This window comes from Cucurbita pepo, chromosome LG02, assembly GCF_002806865.2.
Source record: "Cucurbita pepo subsp. pepo cultivar mu-cu-16 chromosome LG02, ASM280686v2, whole genome shotgun sequence".
Classification (NCBI taxonomy): domain Eukaryota; kingdom Viridiplantae; phylum Streptophyta; class Magnoliopsida; order Cucurbitales; family Cucurbitaceae; genus Cucurbita; species Cucurbita pepo.
In genome coordinates, this window is record NC_036639.1 from 1,911,309 (window position 1) to 1,932,913 (window position 21,605).

At 38.2% G+C, this 21,605-nt stretch overlaps 4 protein-coding genes across 6 annotated transcripts; 2 read left to right on the forward strand and 2 right to left on the reverse strand.

The window, feature by feature from the left end:
* The first annotated feature begins 655 nt into the window (after positions 1-655).
* Positions 656-4,067, forward strand: LOC111788131 (transport inhibitor response 1-like protein). 2 transcript variants are annotated; one of them, XR_002814103.1, is made up of 5 exons: positions 656-823; positions 973-1,607; positions 1,893-2,394; positions 2,477-3,318; positions 3,610-4,067. XR_002814103.1 is itself a non-coding variant. In XM_023668349.1 (4 exons), the coding sequence occupies exons 2-4, from the start codon at positions 997-999 to the stop codon at positions 3,260-3,262; spliced, it is 1,899 nt and encodes a 632-aa protein (XP_023524117.1). In that variant the 5' UTR covers positions 656-823; positions 973-996; the 3' UTR covers positions 3,263-4,067. The 2 variants fall into 2 exon arrangements, 1 of the variants encoding a protein (XP_023524117.1); XM_023668349.1 differs by having other exon boundaries at positions 2,477-4,067.
* Positions 4,068-7,784: 3,717 nt separating this feature from the next.
* On the reverse strand, positions 7,785-12,561 carry LOC111788152 (pyridoxine/pyridoxamine 5'-phosphate oxidase 1, chloroplastic). Of its 2 annotated transcripts, none has more exons than XM_023668386.1 (14): positions 12,320-12,561; positions 12,071-12,244; positions 11,880-11,918; positions 10,817-10,984; positions 10,625-10,730; positions 10,301-10,467; positions 9,949-10,191; positions 9,558-9,646; positions 9,403-9,453; positions 9,218-9,308; positions 8,589-8,693; positions 8,434-8,504; positions 8,251-8,346; positions 7,785-8,017 (listed from the first exon to the last, which is right to left on the reverse strand). In XM_023668386.1, the coding sequence occupies exons 1-14, from the start codon at positions 12,455-12,457 to the stop codon at positions 7,951-7,953; spliced, it is 1,605 nt and encodes a 534-aa protein (XP_023524154.1). In that variant the 5' UTR covers positions 12,458-12,561; the 3' UTR covers positions 7,785-7,950. The 2 variants fall into 2 exon arrangements, with proteins under 2 accessions (XP_023524154.1, XP_023524155.1); XM_023668387.1 differs by having other exon boundaries at positions 12,071-12,260; positions 12,320-12,443.
* Positions 12,562-13,297: 736 nt separating this feature from the next.
* On the forward strand, positions 13,298-16,408 carry LOC111788324 (bet1-like protein At1g29060). The gene is made up of 4 exons (XM_023668653.1): positions 13,298-13,527; positions 13,722-13,845; positions 15,252-15,308; positions 16,010-16,408. Exons 1-4 carry the CDS (start codon positions 13,460-13,462, stop codon positions 16,169-16,171), a joined length of 411 nt encoding a protein of 136 aa, XP_023524421.1. The 5' UTR covers positions 13,298-13,459; the 3' UTR covers positions 16,172-16,408.
* A 730-nt stretch (positions 16,409-17,138) lies between these two features.
* Positions 17,139-20,983, reverse strand: LOC111788172 (serine/threonine-protein kinase PEPKR2-like). The gene is made up of 4 exons (XM_023668422.1): positions 20,663-20,983; positions 19,628-20,437; positions 18,015-18,311; positions 17,139-17,855 (listed from the first exon to the last, which is right to left on the reverse strand). Exons 2-4 carry the CDS (start codon positions 20,385-20,387, stop codon positions 17,473-17,475), a joined length of 1,440 nt encoding a protein of 479 aa, XP_023524190.1. The 5' UTR covers positions 20,388-20,437; positions 20,663-20,983; the 3' UTR covers positions 17,139-17,472.
* Between the last annotated feature and the right edge of the window lie 622 nt (positions 20,984-21,605).

Genomic DNA, 21,605 nt, shown 5'->3' on the forward strand with positions numbered 1-21,605 from the left:
CCTACTAATTAAATTTTAATTGAGATTCATCAACGCCCTTAATCATATAACATAAAGTTGATTTGACATGTTTAACATTTGCATATAGGATTAATTATATCACATGTCACATTAAAAAATAATCATATATTTTTATATATTATAAGGTAATATATTTTCTAAAGTATTATTTTTAACTTAAATTTATATAATTGTAATTGTAACGGTACAAATATTATTCTATCGAGCTTTTTTTCAAAGTTTTAAAATATATTTACTAAGGAGAGATTTCCACGCCCTTATAAGAAATGCTTTGTTTCCATTTCCAAATGATGTGGACCTCACAATCCACCCCTTGAGAGCCGATAGTTCTGATATCATTTATAACAGTCCAAGCTCATTGCAAGTAAATATTGTCTTCTTAAAATTTTTTTTTTTGATGTTTTGTTTAAGATTTTAAAACGCTTCAATTAGGGAGAGATTTCCACACGTTATGTAAGGACCCACGAAGGGAAGGGTAGTTGTTTTAGGGGCAATTAATATTGAGAAATTTATTATTATTATTATTTTTAAAATAATAATGAAGTGAAATGAAAGGACAAGATTTAGAGGGGAAGCCCCTAAATAATAGAGCAGGTGTGTAGGGAGCCATTTGAAAGGAGAGAGAGAGAGAGATTAAAATAAATATAATTAAAAAAAAAAAATTATAGAGAGAGGCAAGAAGAATCCCAATGTCTATGGATACAGACAGGAGAGCCGACTGTTTACACTCCATTGTCCTTGTGATCAGTTAAACGAATCCCTCCAAACTTCCATATCATTTCACAGTCCTCTCAAATAACAGGTATGGATTCTCTCTCTCTGGATCTTCATTTTCTCTATCTTCATGTGTTTTTATTCACTTTTGAGCCCTTCTTTGATCTGATTCAGTGTTGATTTTTCTTTTTGGCTGAAATCTGATTGAGAGGGGTTTGTTTATGAGGATTTTGGAAGGTGTTGGAGTGTGATTTGTTGCTCATGAGAGTGGAACAAGCTGAAGAAATGTCGGAGGATGACGATCGATCTTTACCTTTGGATCTAGGCGGCGGCGGCGGCGGCGGCGGCGCTGTTGCTGAATCTGCTAGTAAAACTCGTAATTGTACTGGCTGTTATGGCGATATAGCTGCTTCTGGTTCTGTTGAGAATACTCTTCACAATGTTCTTGAGAACGTGCTTCACTTTCTCACTTCTCGCCATGACCGGAACGCGGCTTCGCTTGTTTGTAAGTCATGGTGTGGGGTTGAAGCCCTTACTCGATCTGAGCTGTTCATCGGAAATTGCTATGCGGTTTCTCCTCGCCGAGTTACGTCGCGGTTTAAACGAGTTCGGTCAGTGACGATCAAGGGAAGGCCGAGGTTCTCGGATTTCAACTTGATGCCGCCTAATTGGGGAGCTCACTTTACTCCTTGGGTTGCGGCCATGGCTAAATCCTATCCTTGGCTTGAGAGAATCTACTTGAAGCGTATGTCAGTCACTGACGATGATCTGGCGCTACTTGCCGAGTCTTTCCCTGGTTTCAAGGAGCTTGTGCTTTTTTGCTGCGAAGGGTTCGGCACCAGCGGGATTGCTGTGGTTGCTTCTAGGTGTAGGTACGCAAGCAGATTTCATCTTCTTCTCTTTGTTGCTATCAATATTATGAGCTTGGAATTATATCCCTTGAGTTTGCATTACTTAATTTACGTTTTGTTTCTTTTTGGGATCATTTCTTTGAGTAATGTGGCATTTATTTAACCTAAGCAAGGCCTGTTGATGTTCTTGAAGGATACTGAATTTCGATAAGATCTTGAGAGGGGCAACTAACGTGGAGCTTTTGTTCAAGTTCTTGAATTAATGGCTTGTTTTATTCAACTTAGGCTGCTTGATTTATCTTTCAGGCAGCTTCGAGTGCTTGATCTGATTGAATCTGACATAGCAGATGATGAAGTAGATTGGATATCTTGTTTCCCAGAGAATGAAACCTGTCTTGAGTCTCTAGTTTTTGATTGCGTTGAATGCCCCATCAATTTTGAGGCATTAGAAACGTTGGTGAGTAGATCCCCGTTGTTGAAGAAACTTGGAGTGAACCGTTATGTTTCCATTGCACAGCTATACCACCTGATAGTTCGGGCTCCACAACTAACACATCTTGGAACTGGTTCGTTCTGTAACCCAGAGGCCATGATCCATGGGGAGCCAGAGCCCGACTATGCCGCTGCTTTTGCTGCTTGCAAGTCCCTAGTCTGTCTCTCTGGATTCAAGGACATTTTACCTGATTATCTACCATGTATCTATCCAGCTTGCGCTAATCTCACTACTCTGAACTTGAGCTATGCAAATATATCTGCTGAACAACTCAAACCAGTTATAAGCCACTGTCATAAGCTCCAGACTTTCTGGGTATGTAATCTTGAGTACAGGTAGCTTATGGGAAGGAATTTGCCTTTCGAAGTCTATAATCTTCTTAATCTGTATATTGCAGGCTCTTGATTCAATATGTGATGAAGGACTTCAAGCTGTTGCTTCAACTTGTAAGGATCTGCAAGAACTTAGGGTTTTTCCTGTTGATCCTCGAGAAGACGGTGAAGGCCCAATTTCTGAAGTCGGCTTCCAAGCAATATCTGAGGGTTGCAGGAAATTGCAATATATCCTCTACTTTTGCCAGAGAATGACAAATGCAGCTGTGATTGCTATGTCAAAGAACTGCCAAGATCTTGTGGTGTTTAGGCTATGCATTATGGGGCGACACCAGCCAGACCATAAAACTGGAGAACCCATGGATGAAGGGTTTGGTGCCATTGTTATCAATTGTAAGAAGCTCACCAGGCTTGCTATCTCTGGATTGTTGACTGATCGTGCTTTCAGCTACATCGGGAAGTATGGAAAACTGGTACGCACCCTATCAGTTGCTTTTGCTGGAGATAGTGATTTGGGATTGAAATTTGTGCTTGAAGGTTGTCTTAGATTGCAAAAACTTGAGATTAGAGATAGTCCATTTGGCAATGGAGGGTTGCAATCTGGTTTACATCATTACTACAATATGAGATTCCTCTGGATGTCGGCTTGTAAATTGTCTCGCCAAGGCTGCCAAGAGGTTGCCAGGGCCATGCCTCACTTAGTGGTTGAGGTGATGAGGAATGAAAACGATGAGGAAGTGGATAACCATATTCAGGTGGAGGATATGGAGAACCATGTTCAGGTGTTATATATGTATAGATCTCTCGAGGGGCCGAGGGACGATGCTCCTAAGTTCGTTGACATCCTATAGGATATTGAACTACTAAAAGTTTCAACTGTCACTGAGCAAGGTTACAATTTTGTGCGGTAAGTTTCTTACTGCTTGTCAAGGGGTTATTCTTCAATACCTAAAAAAGAATTCACGTATACCCACTTAAGAAAGTTGGATGCCAGTTTTTACATGGGGATGGTTATGATGGTTCCGGGAGCCAGAACTTAAGAACGAAAGCATCTCATCTGAGATATGGAGCTTCCTGACACTTTGAAGAGTGGTTTAGTTGCTGAGGATCAATCTCTTTACAGTTCGTCCGGCTAAACAAGTTTTCTTATAAGTTTGTTTCTAATTGTTCACGTTTAATTCTTCATTTCTATATTCAGTAACTGCAAACTAGAGCTGCTGGAGGAGGCATGGGTCGTAGAGAGCTGCATTAAAAGCTTAGATAGCAATTATTGGTCATTTTATCAATTGAATCAAGATAGAAAAGCATTGCAAGGTTTGGAGGATCAGTCAGCTGCAAGATCTATGAATATCCCTCCAACCTCCCGGCAGCGGATAGCTAGCAAGGGGATGACACAGGTACTCGTACTTCAGCTTTACAAGAAACATTAGTCCATTTATTTTGATTCAAATGGTAAGAAGATGTGAGGATTGAAAGACCCGGCCTCTTTAGCTAAATGTTGTTTATTTCTAAACAGGTGTATTAGTAGTGTAGGCCCCTGGTTATTGAGTTTACTATTGTTATTTATCAGAAGATGTGAGATGGATGGGTAATAAATGCCAAAATTATGCATGGACAGAATTTCCATAGAATAATGGTACTGTCTCAGATTTTTTTTCCCCTCCTTTTTCCTCTCCATTTCTTTGTGATAGTAAAACGAACCAGTTTTCGTTGACGCTCCCCGTCCCACTCCTCTCCTTCCTTAGATTGAAGTAGTTGAATTCTTAGGAACCCGGGAGGGCATCGGTCGGTCCTATGTGGTTTTATGCCATCTTGCAGTTGCATACAACACACAGGACCAACAAAAATGCGCTCAAAAGAGGATATATAGGCAAATATAGAGCTATCTGAGCATCCTAGATAAGGTAAAATAAGGTTGTGCTGAAATTTGCTAGTTTTGTTTGCTGAATAGACTTTGTATTGGCCATTTTTAACTAGGGGTCACTGTAGATCAATTATTTGATGAGCCTCCTGAGTTTGCGTTATAAAGCAGCCATTCATTAATGATGGGCTCTCTCTCTTCTTTCTCTCTCATAATGAGAAGAGGGAACGATTCCTGGCAGGAGGTAAAAGATCTTAAGTGGGATATGACTATATGCCATTGAATCAGTATGGGGAGAGAGGACTTTGCTTTCTTGTTTAACCTTATGTTGTGTAGTGGCAAGTTTTCCTTTCTCCCAACAATCTCACCCTTCTCCCTCTTTCGTATTCCATGTATTATTTAGAGAGAAGTCAAAAGAGGACAATAACTACTAGCGGTGGGTTTGAACTGTTATAAATGGTATCAGAACCATACACTGGGCGAGGAAATTGGGTCCGGGGAGTGGATTGAGGGGTCCCATGTCAATTGGAGAAGTGAACGAGTGCCAGTGAGGACGCTGGACTCTGAAGGGGAGTGAATTGTGAGATCCCACATCATTCGGAGAGGAGAACAAGAACGAAACATTTTTACAAGGGTGTGAAAACCTCCCTCCAGTAGACCCGTTTTAAAAACTTTGAGGGGAAGCCCGAAAGGACAAAGAGGACAATATCTACTAGCGGTGAACTTAGGCTGTTACCTAAACAGAGTGCCTTTTCGAGAAATTATTCGAGGAGGTTAGAACAATCACCGTTCCCTATGGAATAGTTTTCCATTGGATTGAATTTTTGTAGGGGTGAATAGCTATTGGATGAGAAAGAGTAGAGTAGTAAAAAGAAACGCAATTATTGTGATCATAACCAAATACATTGAATTTATTTGGTAGAAGGAGAAATGATATCGACAGAAGAATGATGATATATACTCTACTGCAGCCTTTGTGTTCTTGCTGGATTTCCATTTGATTTCCCTTAGGCAGACCATTCTCTTCCCCAGTTATCAAGTGCTAGAATATTTCTGATGGGATGCTTTGTAAAGTGCCTTTAAAGCATCTTCAAGTTTTTTTAACCCAACCTTTTTGGTCAAATATTTGACTCTTTTTCTAAATCTGAGGCTGACGAACGGGTCAAGGTCGACAATATATGTTAGTAGTATGCTCAAGTTGTTACAAATGACATCAAAGCCAGGCACCGAGCGGTGTACCAACACGAAACATTTTCTTGACAGCGATACGTAACAAGTTTGTAACAGCTCAAACTCACCCTTAGTAGATATGGTCCTTTTTAGACTTTCCCTTGAAGCTTTAAAATGCATCTACTAGAGAAAGGTTTTCACATCCATATAGAGGGTGTTTCGTTCTCCTCCTGCAATGAATGTGAGTTATCACATAGTTAAAGCGGACAATATCTTCTAACGGTGGTGGGCTTAGATTGATACAAAATTATCGAGATAACGAGACAAAAAAAAANGAAAAAAAAAAAAAAAAAAAAAAAAAAAAGGAAAAGACAAAAGGAGAAATAAGCATGTGAGAGAAATGGGAAGTAGTAGTGGGGGGAGGAAAAGGTGAGTGTAGGCAGAAGGGTGTGTGAGCTGTCTTCCACTATAATATAATAAACTCCCTCAAACTAAATTCATGCCTGAACTAAGCACTCACATCAACCACTTAACTCTGCTGCCTTTCCCATCCCTTTTACCATACTTCATTTAATTATCCATACCTTTTTTAAATATTATTAATTCTTAAAATATTACTTATTTTACTCATTTAAATTAAATATTATTACTTATTTTACTCATTTAAATTAAATATTATTATTTCTTAAAATATTACTTATTTTACTCATTTAAATAAAATATTATTATTTTTTAAAATATTAATTATTTTATAATTTAGAGTTCTAAGCCCCATAATCTCATAACCCTTTTGAAATTTTACAAACTTCTTGTGTATTCATCTCGAATATGAAGAAAAGTCGTGTAAGATCCCACGTCGGTTGGAGAGAGCAATGAAACATTCCTTATAAAAATGTAGGAACTTCTCCTTAACATATGCTTTTTGAAACCGTGAGTTTGACGACGATACATAATGAACCAAAACGAATAGTATCTGCTAGCAGTGGACTTGAGTTGTTATAATTGGTATTAGAGCTAGACACTAGGCGGTGTGCTAACGAAGATGATGAGCCCTTAAAGGAAGTGTATTGTGAGACCTCACATTGGTGAGATTGACGATGATCTGTAACGGGTCAAAACGGACAATATCTACTAGCGGGCTTAAGTTGTTGTAAGTCATCCCGATGACCTTAGGTTTAAATTAACCTATCCGAGTCGGGTTTGGTTGGAATAAGGATATTGATGGACAAAGTAAGTGGTGTTGAAATCATTCAACTATACATATAATTGATTCAAATCAATCTCTATTGCAAAAGCTCCCAACCACTTTGTGGTGAGATTGACCCAACAATCTCCCACTTGTAAAATATTAAATAAGATTGGTCCAAATCCCATTTTAACACAAAGTTTTTTATATCATAATTTCCAAGAGTGTCAAATTCAAGTTAGTCAAAAGAAAGCTTAAAAAGCAACTTTTTGGGTGATAATGCAAAGAATATGAAGTCAAGTTTAGGGATAGAGATAGGGGGAGCAACATTTAAAGTTATTTCAACTGTTTTGTAGGGTACCCAATGTTGGGACATCATCAACTTACTCGCCAGCTACTTTTTTCCGAGCATGTCGTTTTGAAAAGGAGATTATCGATATATTTAGCAGCTGGACTATGCTCGGGTTGCTTAATTTTTTTCTGGGTTCAATATAGATTAGAGAAATTTGAACATTTCGTGACTTGATTGTTATTACGTCTTAACTAAAACTATGCTTAAGTTGTCTCGAGTTGGTGAATAATTAAAATTGATTACTTATTCAAATATCCATCTATTCAAATAAAAAAGTGTATGATTTTAAAAATATTTTTAAAACGAATAAAATTAATTATTTTTTAGACTTAAACTAGAGGACTCACAATTGAGATATTTATTATAAAATTTTGTTTATTTCTAATAATTTTTAAATATTTTCTTTATTAGATTACAAATTTTAACTCTTTAATTTCTGAAAAAATAGAATTTAGTCATACTATTTTTAATTATTAAAATTAATTTCTATAATGATATTTTGTATTTAATACATCTATTACTATGGCGTTTATATGAGTAATATTTTTTTTATTAAAAAAAAAAAGAAAAAAAAAGTAATTCAGAAGCAGTGCTTTGCATCAGGCCAGAAGCCATGGTGTCATACTTAAGAAACTCGAGAGAAACGCTAATTAAAGGGATGATTATGGGTTACCGTTTATAAAGAATATATCTCCATCAGTACGAGACCTAAAAATCGTACTAAAAGCAAAAGTATAAGAGTTAATGTTCAAAGTAGATAGTAGCATACCACTATGGAGGTCGGTAGTAGAACCACTTGTCACGTAATTTAATGGCAACCGTAAATATTGTAATTACTCAGTAAATCATTCAATTATCATTTATTAGCCACGTTAACACAAAAGGGGAGGGGGAGGGGAAACAAGCATGAAAAGTAAAGAAAAAGTACATGAACGATGAAATTCCAAGCCTAACGTAATGGAGGAGGCAATCACGGAGCCAACCGTTCTACCTTCCAAACCTTTTTTCCCTCTATCTCGCAAGGGGAATACCGCAACCTGTCGAGAAAACAAGCATAAAAATCGAGTGAGAAGAAAGTGCATTTCCTTTTGTTTGTTATTTTTTAAAGCTCAAACGTTCATATATTTTAACCGTTGAGTTATAGTTAGATTGAGAAGGGCTCAAACGCTCAAACGCTCGAACGTTAAGTATCAGAAAGGCTTGCAAGGCCGCAACTCAACTACTTGGCCAATGACATAAAGCCACCTGTTCTTAGAGAGGTGAAAATAACCTGTCATGCAGCCGAGATGGCTGCCCCTGCCAAAACTCAAAAGCTTCTGGTTTAAGCCTGTATCCGCCCCAGTATTTTGGTTTTGGAATCAAACTTCTGCAAACAGAAGAACATCTTCCTTAATGAATTATCAAAGATCATTTGTATTTTGAATCAGATATGAGCTTATATTGATTCACATACCCATTCGAGTATCTATCCTCTAGTTCTTTGAACTTATCAATGAGAAAATGTCTTCCAGGAACCACAGAACTCTGAATGAGAAAGCGACATCATGAATCTATCAATATCTCAGCATTTTGATTATCTACAATATATTGAATGGCACTGATACAGACCTGTGGGCTAACGATTGCACCGAGCTGACTTCCACGAGGACGACTGTGGAAGTACTGCTCCGATTCCTCTTCGGAAACTTTCTGCACTGTTCCTTCCACTCTTACCTAGAAGGTAACAATCAAACAATAGCTAATATAGTAAGCACATTCATTTGCATTGGCTTGAAAGCATTGAGGATGAGCATTATGAAGTGGAGGAAATGCCAAAAGCTAATGACCGAGTGTAAGAACATGTAACAGCTCAAGCCCATTGCTAGCGGATATTGTCCTCTTTGGGCTTTCTCTTTCGGGCTTCCCCTCTACGTTTTAAAACGCGTCTGCTAAGGAGAGGTTTTCACGCCCTTACAAGGAATGTTTCGTTCCCCTCTCCAATTAACGTGGGATCTCACAATCCACCCCCCTTTTGGGAGCCAACGTCCTCACTAGCATACCGCTTGGTGACTGGCTCTATAATACCATTTGTAACAGCCTAAGCTCACCGCTTAATTTTTTATATGTTGAACCCATGGATTAGAATCCAAAAGGAACTGAAACAGAAGGGCGAGTTACTCGAGGAATTTATGGGCAGAAAAAATGGCCTCCCTACTGACATTTTCAACTCAAACTAAAACTGCAAGCTGTTATTTCACCTGCCTATTAAGACCGTCCCAGAAGAAAAGAAGCGAAGCACGTGGATTTTCAGCTAAATCGTGTGCTTTCTGACTTCCATAATTTGTGTACCTGCAGATAACAACGAACAATATGAGCGGAGTTATTTTATGGCGCACGGGAAAAAATTGTTTGCTGCAACATGATAATAGTGTAGCACACTGACCAGACAAAACCATCTTCATCAAATCCTTTTAGCAAAACCATACGAGATGATCTGAAGCAGCAAAGTGAACCAGAAATTAAAGGGTTATCAAATTGAGCGAGGGAGAAAATGATCTTCAATTAAGTGAATGCCAAAAGAAGAGAATCAAAGCTCACGGTTTTCCATCGCTCGTAGCAGTAGACAACGACATAGCATTAGGTTCCCGTAAATTAGCAGCAATTGCTTCATCGAACCATTTGCGGAACTGCAAGAAAACTACTGGTTCACTACTAGAAACAATAAAGTTAACAAAGGACTCTTTTTCAAATAAGGAAGTTCTAACAGTCCAAGCCCACCGTTAGCAGATATTGACTGCCTTGGCCGGTTATGTATCGCCGTCAGCCTCACGGTTTTAAAACGCGTTTACTAGAGAGAGGTTTCCACACCCTTGTAAGGAATGCTTCGTTCCTCTCTCCAACTAATGTGGGATCTCACATAAATGTAGTAACTTTATTATAGAGGATATATTTCAATATAAGTAAACACCGATAAGAATATAGTATTCACCTGATGAATAGGATCAGCTTCTACATTATCTTCAACAAATTCAGGAGAAATATAGTTTTCTCTAAGTGCAGCTATATCAACATGTGGAGGCTTTCCTATTCGAACACACATTGCCGTGCCGGGATAAGGAGGAAGATGAAGGTTAAATTTGCTCACGATAGACGGTGGCACAAATCTGCCACCTAAAAAATGATGTGGACCATGGAATCTCTTTGCACATAGCTTCGGGGCAGTCAGAGAAACCTAGCATAAATAAGTGTTTAATGATCTAATCGGTTTTTAAACAAATTTGTGTAATTAAATATTAAAAAAACCTCTACGGTGGTCGTAGAAAATTCGAACGGTAGCATACCAACATATCGGGTTTAAAGCTGCTATCACTAATATCCCCTTCTTCGACATGCCATCCGGATGGAATATCTACAGAAACAACAACAGGAAATCTTTGCTTTGCTTCCTTGTACTCATTTAAAGAGACAAGCCTTTGGATCAAATCATTGAATGGTGGCCTTGGAGCACCTGAAAGTAGTCGAGGTATGCACAAACCGACCCAAAAACCCACAAATTAGAAACAAATTTAGGATCATCTTAAAGAAGAAATGACTAATTGATGGTAAGGTCGAAAGTTTAATTCTTTGAAATAATATATTGAGCGCGTATAGCAGGAAGATATTACCGTGGAAGGAGAACCCAAAGATTGCATCGATTATAATGTCAAAATCCTTCGACAAATCCGAAGGCAAGTCCTCTACAGACACGAAAGGAACTGACAGTGATTCCAGCTACAAAACCGTGAAATTAGATAAGAACTTCAGCCAAACTAGTGATGAACAAGGAAAAGATTACAATTATGGTTGAGAAACACAACCTGAGTAACCAAACCGGCATAAAGAGGCTTAGGAGTCCTCTTTGGATAACAAATTGATGGATTGTATCCGAAGTGAAACAGATGACGAGCAGCCACGAGACCATCTCCACCATTGTTTCCAGGGCCACAGATAACAAGAACGCGCTTATACTCATCGACTTTGTAAACCTGTTGATTTTTTGGGAGGAAAACAGAAGTTCTCAGCTATTTGCTAAACAAAACTATGTCTTTTTAAATTCTATTTAACCTCCTCATCCTACTTGGTTGAGCTAGACACAGTGTAACGGTCCAAGCCCACTGCTAGCAAATATTGTCCTCTTTGGACTTTCCCTTTCGGGCTTCCTCTCAAGGTTTTTAAAATGCGTCTGCTAGGGAGAGGGTTTCACACCCTTATAAAGAATGTTTCGTTCTCCTCCCCAACCGACGTGAGATCTCACAATCCACCCCCTTTGGGGCCCAACATCCTCTCTTGCACTCGTTCCCTTCTCCAATCGATGTGAGACCCCCAATCCACCCTCTTCAGGGCCATCGTCCTTGCTGGCACACCGTCTCGTGTCCACTCCCTACGGGGTTCAGCCTCCTCGCCGACACATCCCTCATGTCTGGCTCATATACCATTTGTAACGGCCCAAGCCTACCGCTAGCAGATATTGTCCTCTTTGGGCTTTCCCTTTCGAGTTTCCCCTCAAGGTTTCTAAAACGTGTATGCTAGGGTGAGGTTTCCACACTCTTATAAAAATGTTTCATTCTCCTCCCCAACCGATGTGGGATCTCACACAAAGATTGGCCCAAACCACCTTATAACTCGTAAGAAAGATGCTCATTAATGGTTCAAATATAGAGCAATGAAAATTGCAAATCAAAAGAAGATTAGCCAAACAATGAACATTGTACGTTAACTTACATATATCTACTTTCACTAACCAAACAAGATAAGCCAAATAAGGATTCATAACAATCATTCATAAACAAGAACGAAACAGTAGCCAGAATACAATCTACTTTCACTAACCATCGAGTGTGAACGATCTTAACAGAAAATAAACGCCAAGAGGAAGCTTACCTCTGCTATTGAAGTGGCTACGCTCAATCCAGCCAGCTCCTGGACACACACAAACAAAAAAGGGAAGAAAAAAACACACCGACAGTTTAATTTTCAGTACTGTAAAGTGATGAATGAGACTAATTTTGAACTCACAAATTGAAACTCACAAAAGAACTTCTAGCAATGAATCAAGCAATTACAAAACTAACCATCAACTGATCGACGCTGAACCCGAGAGGACCCATGAGAATTTCATCGACCTCAGCGGCTTCCTTCTGCGTCAGATACGAAATCGACTCCCGATTCTGCATGGTTGCAGCAGCAATCCGAGACTTCGAGCAAAACCAACGAAACTCAGAGCTCGAATTCGGCCGATAAACACCCTAACAACAAAATTTACTACACAACCGATTAGAAAAAAAGGCGGCAAAACACAGAAAACAGTACGAAGAACTAACCTGTGGAAGCTTGAAGAGAGGGATTCGAAGAGAGCGAGAAGAATGGGAAATTATCGGTATCGAGTTCGATTTGAGATGGAATGAGTGGGCAGAAATCAAGCGTGACATAGAAAGAGCTGTGCGCATAAATGGACGCATTCCTGATTGGAGTTGCGCTGGCTCAACCCGCTTCGCATCGCCAGAAGACGAGTTGTCACCGTTGCTTCTTGAAATAATTGGCCAAGTTCTTTTATCACACTTACTGTTGGATAGGATCAATGAATTTTATTCTTATTAATCTTCCTATTATTTTATTCTCTTTGTGATATGAACAAAATTGGGCTATTTATCTTGTGACCTAGGTTAACGGTCTCGTGTGGCTCGGTTTTTGTATTTGGACCTACTTAAATTTAGCTACTCGAAAATAGGGGAGAACCCATGTACACCGACTTACTGGTGCACTCGTCATTAAAATCATGAGGCTGATAGTAATACGCAACGAGTCAAATGGGACAATATCGGTTAGATGTGGGCTTAGACAATTAGAAATTGTATCAAAGTCGGACACCGACTAGTGTGTCAATGAGAACACTAGCCCCCAAGAGGGGTGGATTGTAAGATCTCACATCGGTTGTAGAAGAGAACAAAACATTCCTTATAAAAGGTGTGAAAACCTCTCCCCTAACAGGGCAAAACGGACAATATCTACTAGCAGTGAACTTGAACTTTTACAATATGTACCAACTTGAATCTCCATGTAAACGGATCTTCACCCCAGCTTTGTCTCCTGAGGGGAGCCATGTCTTGTAGACATCTCTAATCTCCGTCTGACCCATTAATTTTTTAAAGAAAAAAAATACATTTTATTCAAGAACCGGGCGAACTGATCCGGTCGAAAAATGCGGGTTTATTCAAGAGGTTCGGTTCTTAAAAAAACCCAACCGAACCAACATTCACTCGCCCCTTACAACCAAATACGTGTTGTATTTTTCAAAAAACAAATCAATAAACGCCAACGCGTTAACGGGAGTCGGAAAAATCCCAATTTGCTTCGCGCTCTCACCTTCCGACTCAGATTGAAGATACTGAAATTGATTCTCGCTATTCGTCTCTTTCCGATCCAATTCTTTCCTTTTGGATTAGGTTTTCATTCTGTCTTCAATGGCGTCTAATTCGTATCGTGGCGGTAGTTCCTTCTACAACGGCGATGCCGCTCCTTATCGTTCCAGGTATTGTTCTTTTTCTTCTACATGCTAAATTCCTAATTTATTTTCAGGAATTAAATGTTTTGTAAGAATTACGACTTTGTATCATGTGTCTCGGAGAATTACTCAAATCATTTCGATATTTACGGATGTTAAGAATCATAATTACTCAATTCATGTCGCTCAAGTGCAATCGTCCTTTGTTTTGAGGTATTCAGGGAGGGGCTTAGCACGAGACCGTCGGCTGCTTCCGATGAAATTCAACTACAGATCGATCCGATGCAAGGGGACTTGGACGACCAGATCGTTGGTCTCCATGGCCAGGTTAAGAGGCTGAGAAATGTAAGTATATGGTTTTCCATTAAACCATCGTACAGCTTTGCACTTAGATTTATTGATTTGCAAACTGGAAACCGCAGCTAAACTTTTATATAGAATTCGACATCTAAAAACAAGTTTTTGACAGAAATCTTCAGATTTCTTTCAACTTTTATAAAATATTTGAATCTAGTTTTGTTAGAGGTCAATCTATTTGCAATGATACTATAGGAATTACACGTCGTTCCTTTCTCAATTGCGCTCATGAGATGTACGTCATGGATTGATACATTTCACATGGTATAGCTGTATGCTTTGTGCTCATATTTGTATTTCATTATAATGGCGGTCACAGGCATGGTTTTCTTTCTGTATAGTTTCGTGATTTTCCCTCCTTTCTTATGTAAGATATGTGACCTTTTATTATTTAAGAAAACCGAAATCTATAAGACCTACAGCTGGAACAAGCAGAAGCCATACATTTACAGAGTCTTCGTTATGGCAGTTCTAGTCTATTGGCTCGTCATCGTTCTAAACGTATCATAGCCAATGAAAGAAGTGTGTAAGAATAATATGACAAGCATATCAATGTGAATTATAGGCGATGGAGCAGAAACCTATTGGGGATCCTCTTTCCTTGGAGCACTTGATGGAAACCTTCCTTAGAGGTTCGCTAGCAATCAGAAGTTATAAGTCGACATTTTTAAAGTCATAAGTTCAATCATTGGTCACTGTGTTCTTGTTTTACCCTTTCTAAAGTCTCCAAAATTGTCTGGCCATTGCCTTAAATATGGTCCTGTATAATGAACAAGAATATACAAATTAAGCTGATAGAATTCCTTAGAACTAACTATTTGCCTATAGAAAGATATCTAGTTGGTGTGAGTAAATTTGAACAATGGCACAGCTGATCAAAATGAATAGAGGGGGTTACTGATGTTATTGGCCTCTAACTGCCGTGTTGTATGCCACCAAAATCTGGAAAACGAGGGGCATCTTTTCTTGACCTTGTCGTTTTCTTTTTTATTTTATTTATTTATTTTTTTTAGAAAGATTTGTTTCTGAACGTTGAGCTAAGCGTCCTATTGTTGACAACGTTTTTCTTTCATATTGTCTACAAAAGCTCTTCTTGTTTCTTATCTAGGAAAAAAGAACAGATTGTGTTTTTTTTTCTTTTTCTTCTGGTCCCAAAGTCAATATCCGGTTATCAGCTACTTAAATCAGACACGTTAATCTGAGAAAGTAACTTTATACTATGATCTGAGCAGCATTTTTTCTGTTCAAAGTGCAAAGCTCCTAGGATCTTCATTTTGCGACTCTTCACAGTTTTGTCATAGTTTTACCTTATTGAGATCGTGTACATTTACTTAATTCCTAATCCAATTTTTGATCTTTTATTTTTGGTACTTGGTGTAATTGTTCTGGTGCAGATTGCTCAAGAAATTGGAACAGAAGCAAAATCTCAGCAAGATTTTCTAGATCAGTTGGTATGCAATTTTTTCTTAGTTGTCATATTTCCACTTGATTTTTCTTTTTGTCATTATTTGTTTTTACTGATTGACGATCTTACTTCAGGTCCTGTTTGCTTAAGAAAATGGAAATTACAGATAATTGGAATAATAATTATTCAACAGGAAAAACAATAGAATGAGAATTAAAATTTGAATATTGCATCTATTAAATATTTTCTGTAACAAGGACCAGAATGTAAATGATTATCGTTCCTTTCATTTGTTAAATTTATCAAAGAATGTTTTCTCCCTTTGGGGGAAGGTAGCTTCTCTGAACTTCTTGTTTCCATCCATCAATGAAAAATTGTATCTTGTTATATATATATATATATAAAAGAAATGAGAAACGATTCCCATTTGTTATCGTCATACGAAAATTAGGATCGTTCCAATTATTTGATTCCTGTTGTGGTAGGGAATGGAAATACATGTTGCTGCCTCATTTTGGATCCTCCTACCTTTTGCCAAAACAAACATAAAATGGATCAAAAAGAAAGAAACAAAACAAGTTTTCTTGATAACCTCAGCCTAAAATGCATAGAGCTCAATCAAATCAGAAGAAACTGACTGAATAAAATCAGTCTCATATCATTTTCTACCAATTCGAAATGCATACAATCCCATATACTTCTCATACCTCCAACTGATTCGAATTTCTGTTTTCTGTCTTGTTGTAGCAAATGACGTTGATCAAAGCTCAAGCGGGAGTGAAGAACAACGTAAGAAGATTGAACAAAAAAATCATACAGAACGGATCAAATCACGTCGTCCAGGTCGTCGTATTTGCATTGATCTGTTTCTTCATAGTGTATATGTGGTCGAAAATATCCAGAAAATGAATGCTTCCCTACCAGTTGCTGGCCAGTGACGAAGGAAAAGAAACAGGAATGATGTTTTAATGTTATCACTCTCACTCATGGGGTAAGAAAATGGTGCAGTGAAAATAGGCTTTTTGTGTTTCTTTTTGTAGGGAACTCTTTGAGTATACACTTTTATACGTTGTAAAGATCTGTATTGTTCATTTCAACTATAGTTTTCATCAATCAACTTATGCCGATGGGGTTTGTTTTGTGACTTTTAGGAGAGACAAACTGGGCCTTCTGTAGCGGTTTCCAAGTAAGTCTCAAATGATCATTACAAAGTTAATATATAAAATCATTGACAATGGTTTTTAATGAAAATAAGAATAGAAAATCATGGGACCATGTTAAAATAAATTATTGAATAATGTCACATATAAACATTTTGCTTTGTTAATAATGTGGATTGATTATTATGTCCCTCTTCCTTTCTTGTTTTGTGGCGCCTAGAACATGGTCAAGGACAATTGACATGTCGGTATATTCTTTTATTCTCGATGATTAAAGTCAACTTTCACCTCACTATTTAAGTTTGACTTTAATCTCGATGATTAAAGTCAACTTTTACTTCACTATTCAAGTGCATTTTTTTTCTCGAGATTTTCACCACTAATTTATTTTAAAAATCTCACATAGTTTTTTGACTCGTCTAGTTATCGAGTAAGATAAGACAAGTGGGTGAGCTATTCTGCAAAAAACGGTTTAGAAATTCAAGTGTTTAAGTTGACTTTAATCTCCTTTCACCTCACTATTCAGGTTTTTTTTTTTTTTTTTTTTCTCGAGATTTTCACCTCGGTTGGTTATTTTTATGTTAGGCAAATCTCCAAATCTAATTATTTTGAAAATCTCACATGGTTTTCGGACTCGTCTAGTTATCAAGTAAGATAGGGCAGGCGGGCGAGCTATTCTGCAAAAAAATGGCTTAGAAAATGCAGTTGGCCAACATGAGAAAATCAAAATGCCCTCTCTTCTCATTACTGCTGTATTTACAAAATATGTACATCAAATTTGTCAATTCATGTCAAGACAATTATTAGACTTAAAGCACAAAATCACACACTTCTAATCAGATTTAATGCACCTCAGGCATTGACTAACATAGACTGCATATTAATAAAACTCGTTAGATTTCGTTGATGTTGGCCTGGAAATCATCCTCTTAGCTACTTGGAGAAATTCATCCCGGTTGTGTTACCTGTAAGTAGTAGTAGTTCCCCAGCTTAGGAAAAAAAACAGGAGAGAACAATGTCGACGACGACAACGTTGGCACATTTGCAGGATCAAAACGCTTTACAGAGATTGTTAGCTTTCATGTTAGAGGAGCTGTGCTGCTCGATACGGCCTGTAGGAACACACAGCCTGCTTCTCTTTGGCTCGGAAATTGTCACGTGTGAAATAGCTGTTGCAAGTGCGTCCACCAGAAAGGAGTCGTCGACGTCGACATCGACATCGTCACTGTTGGCATTAGAATTTTCAGATGATGAAAGATTAGAGACTTCACTAAGGGAGGCAGCAATAGCTGCACTGTCAAATCTGTTTCTGTTAGGCTTAATTTTGGCTGCTGCAATGGGAGACTGTTGGCAAGATTCTTGATTCTTCAGTTTCAGTTTGACGGGGAGCGTCTTGAACGTGCGTTCGGTGTAAAACAATATCCAGGGATGCCCTGAAATATGATCATTGGCATCCAAATGAGATTATATTATGTAATAAGGATTGATATTAATCCATATTCTAAACAAGCAATAACATAGGATCTTCAAATTGCAAGGTTCATTGATAACATATTACTATTGCTTAATCATCAGGGATTAAATGAACTTACTTAAAACTTCTTCTGCCGTTATCCTAGCTGAAATATCTCTCGTCAACATTCCCTTGATGAGATCTCGAGCAGGTTTAGATATGGACTCCCACATCCCGGAGTGGAAGTCGAGCTTCGTGTTCTTTATTGCTTCAAAAACTGATTCTACCGAATCGCCTTGGAAAGGAAGAGCTGCAACCAACAGAGCATGGAGGAGCACACCAGCACTCCAAATATCCACCTTCTCAGAGTAACTTCCCGACAACACTTCAGGAGCCACATAAGCTGGGCTTCCGGCCAGACCAGTTAAACTCTGGCCTGCAGTCCGCAATCAAATAACTTAACTAAGCAAATGTTTGAAACTTAATCCAAGTATAAAGCAAAGGTAGAATGAACATCAACATTCACACAAACTATAGCAGATCAAGTAAAAGCTTATAAGAAGAATAATACATAAGAGAAAACAACTACAAATTCGAAAACCTCTGTAGTTTTTACGAAGAAGCAGTTTACCATATCGTTTACCATCCACAATGAAGACTTCCTTCTCCGATTCGTGATACCGAACCAAATTACCCCCCCTCTTCCCCTATAAGCATCCTCTCTCACTCTCTCTAAGCCTAACACTATTGTAGCTAATACGATAATGTGTCCATTGCTGCTTAAGTTAAAGACCAGCAGCGTAAGCTACGGTTTGTTCTTTGTCGACCTCGAGGACTAATGGGGTCGGGTTGTTTTGTCTAAGCTGCTTGGTGTAAGATCAAAAACTACTTTAGTATCTTCTTTAAGTTGGTCTTGGGATTTCTTTCTTTCTTGTGCATATTTCATCTCATCAAAGAACTCCAATGGTCATGCCATTCACATTACGGGATCTGCTCTCGTAGTTAGATGAAAGGTCCCAAAGAGGAAAAGAAAGATAAAAAACACCACAAAACTTGTGAGGTCCCACATAGGTTAGGGAGGAGAACGAAGCATTCTTTATAATATAAGGGTGTGAAAACTTCTTCCTAAGAGACGCGTTTTAAAAACCTTGAGGAAAAGTCCGAGGACAATATCTGCTACCGGTGGGCTTGGACCGGTACAAAACTAGTCCTCTTACATAATTATATGACTCATCTTTCCATAACTCACCGAAAAAATCAACGTCCTTCGCAACCTTGTCACATACCCCTGCGTGTCATCTTGTTGTCTTGTTCGGTCTACAAACTCTGAATACTTATTTGTAGAGACATTCCTCACTTATTTTCTAATAAGACATCAGCACGATCACTAACTACAGTCACAAATATTTGCACAATAATCTCATTGAATGATTACCTTGTGAACGACAATCCAAGCACATCTCATACACAAGATGTCAACAAAAAGCAGGAACCAANAAAAAAAAAAAAAAAAAAAAAAAAAAAAAGAAAAGAAAAGTTCCAACGTATGAACCCAAATGAAGGCGTTAAAGAGTGCCAAACTTCACACCTCCACAGCTTATAAACCCAAGAAGGTTCTCCCTTTTCCACATCATGCCAAAAAATTTAGTTTTCTCATAGCTTCGAGTGAAGACTGCAGGAAGTTAGGGTAACTAATACCTAAGAGGGAACATATAAACACGAACTCTCTAGTACAGATTTAAGGATACATACCACATGAAATCCTAGTGGCCAGGCCAAAATCTGCAAGCTTGATCTTCCCAGACGTCGTGAGAAGAATATTTTCGGGCTTTATGTCTCGATGTACAACCCCCATATCATGACAATACTTTATAACCAACATCACTTCCTTGAGTATATTAGCTGCTCGATGCTCCGAATATTGACCTTCACTGACCATCTGATCAACCAAACGACCTCCACGACACAGTTCCATAACCAGGTGAAAACATTCTGACTCCTCATACACTGCCAGCAATGTCACAACACTCGGGTAGCCAGATAAGTGCTGCATTATCTCCACCTCCTTGTGCACAGTCTCTTCTCCTTTTTTCAGAGTTTTGCAAGCATACTCAGCTCCAGTAAGCTTACATTTACACAGCCAAACTGAACCAAATTTTCCATGCCCAATGGTCTCGCCTGAAACATAATCATTTTCGATGTTACGTTTTCGCCCAATTTGCGTAGCCACGTCTATGCACCCAATCTTCCTCTTCAAACCTCTAACAGGAGGAATCAGAGACGAACTCCCAATAGGTGGGGCTGTAGCTATGGCTGCAAACCTACTCTTACATGAAGGAACTGGTTCAATACCCACATTTTCCTTGCACCTTTTATTCAACCTCGTGTAATCTACTAGCGAGTAAGTAGCCTTCAGTTTAGAAGATCGCGAATCACGAGTTCCTGTCACATTCTCTGGCAAGTCCAAAGGTTTTCCATTATCAGTCTCGGTTCCTTTCCTTTTCTTCCTCATCAAATCGAATTAACCAACAGCTCTTACGCGCGAGTTTGGATAACTGAAAACTGCAAACAAATTTACAGATTCTCTCAACTTCCTTTCACAATGCAAGATCAAACGCTCTTGATGATTGCTTATCCTAACTAACATTACATGAACCAATAAAAGCAACATCAGATTCAATTATCCTCATAGTCTAACAAAATCCAGTTCATATAAAGATCGAAATCATCAAATTCCACAACCTTCAAAAAANAAAAAAAAAAAAAAAAAAAGACATAAAAGCGCACCTTCAAAGCCCGCAATATCCTTCACCACTCGCATATCAAATCGCCGGTTCCGATGAGCGAAATCAAAATAACCAGTACCACCATTAAATCAAATATCGATTCGTTGTACACATAAAAGATGTTGAAGACAGAAGCCGAAACCCTAGCAATCCCCGATCACATTCCTTCCGGGAGAAAAAAATCAAGCAATCCCAACGACGATAGAATATATATATGAAAACTACCCAATTATCCCGAGGAAAATTTGGAAAAAAAAAAAAAAAAATGAATAACATGCGGCTTAGGGATTTTGGTCTCGGAGTCCAGCGCACTTTGGTTGAAGCTTTTGCTTAGATATTTTGAAATAGATTATTTATGTTAATTTTATATAATTAATTAATATTTATGTTTAATTATTTTTATTAGATTTGTTAATTCTAAATTATTAATTATTGTTAGATAGATTTTATTCAATTAAATTAATTTATTTTTTCATTTATTAAAAAATATATTAAACTTTTAACTCGGTAATTAAATTGAATAATTAATTGTACATATTGTATTTTTAAAAATTAGATATAATAAATGTATATTTAATTTGATGACAGCACCGCCACTGGCAACGTCCATTGTCAAAAACTCCTCTATCAGACATTTTCTTCCAGTTCCACTTCGACATCTCCATCGTAAACTTCACTCTCTTGCAGCTCTGTCTAGTTCGGTTCAGTGTCGAGTTTATCAAACTGGCTCAAGACTACCTCCGACAAACTACAGAGTGTACCACTCATGACCTGTCGAGTTTAACTGTCATCCCAACGACCTCCGATTGGCCACCATGGTCCCTTCTTATTCGGCACGCAGTCGACAATCACTGGAATCAAACACAGTGTATCGTCATTTACAAATTTGTTCAATCAAACAACACATTCCATATAACGGCCTCCACGACATGACAGTACCACTG

Coding starts and splice junctions, on each gene's coding strand:
- LOC111788152 (XM_023668386.1), bottom strand. CDS start 12,457: ATGCGTCCATTTATGCGCACAGCTCTTTCTATGTCACGCTTGATTTCT. Junction 12,245..12,319: donor CTCTCTTCAAGCTTCCACAG/GTTAGTTCTTCG, acceptor TTTTGTTGTTAG/GGTGTTTATCGGCCGAATTC. Junction 10,731..10,816: donor ATGCCGGTTTGGTTACTCAG/GTTGTGTTTCTC, acceptor ACGGTTTTGTAG/CTGGAATCACTGTCAGTTCC.
- LOC111788324 (XM_023668653.1), top strand. CDS start 13,460: ATGGCGTCTAATTCGTATCGTGGCGGTAGTTCCTTCTACAACGGCGAT. Junction 13,528..13,721: donor GCCGCTCCTTATCGTTCCAG/GTATTGTTCTTT, acceptor TGAGGTATTCAG/GGAGGGGCTTAGCACGAGAC. Junction 13,846..15,251: donor AGGTTAAGAGGCTGAGAAAT/GTAAGTATATGG, acceptor GTTCTGGTGCAG/ATTGCTCAAGAAATTGGAAC.
- LOC111788131 (XM_023668349.1), top strand. CDS start 997: ATGAGAGTGGAACAAGCTGAAGAAATGTCGGAGGATGACGATCGATCT. Junction 1,608..1,892: donor GTGGTTGCTTCTAGGTGTAG/GTACGCAAGCAG, acceptor TTTATCTTTCAG/GCAGCTTCGAGTGCTTGATC. Junction 2,395..2,476: donor ATAAGCTCCAGACTTTCTGG/GTATGTAATCTT, acceptor TGTATATTGCAG/GCTCTTGATTCAATATGTGA.
- LOC111788172 (XM_023668422.1), bottom strand. CDS start 20,387: ATGAGGAAGAAAAGGAAAGGAACCGAGACTGATAATGGAAAACCTTTG. Junction 18,312..19,627: donor GGCCACTAGGATTTCATGTG/GTATGTATCCTT, acceptor TGCGGACTGCAG/GCCAGAGTTTAACTGGTCTG. Junction 17,856..18,014: donor AACGGCAGAAGAAGTTTTAA/GTAAGTTCATTT, acceptor ATCATATTTCAG/GGCATCCCTGGATATTGTTT.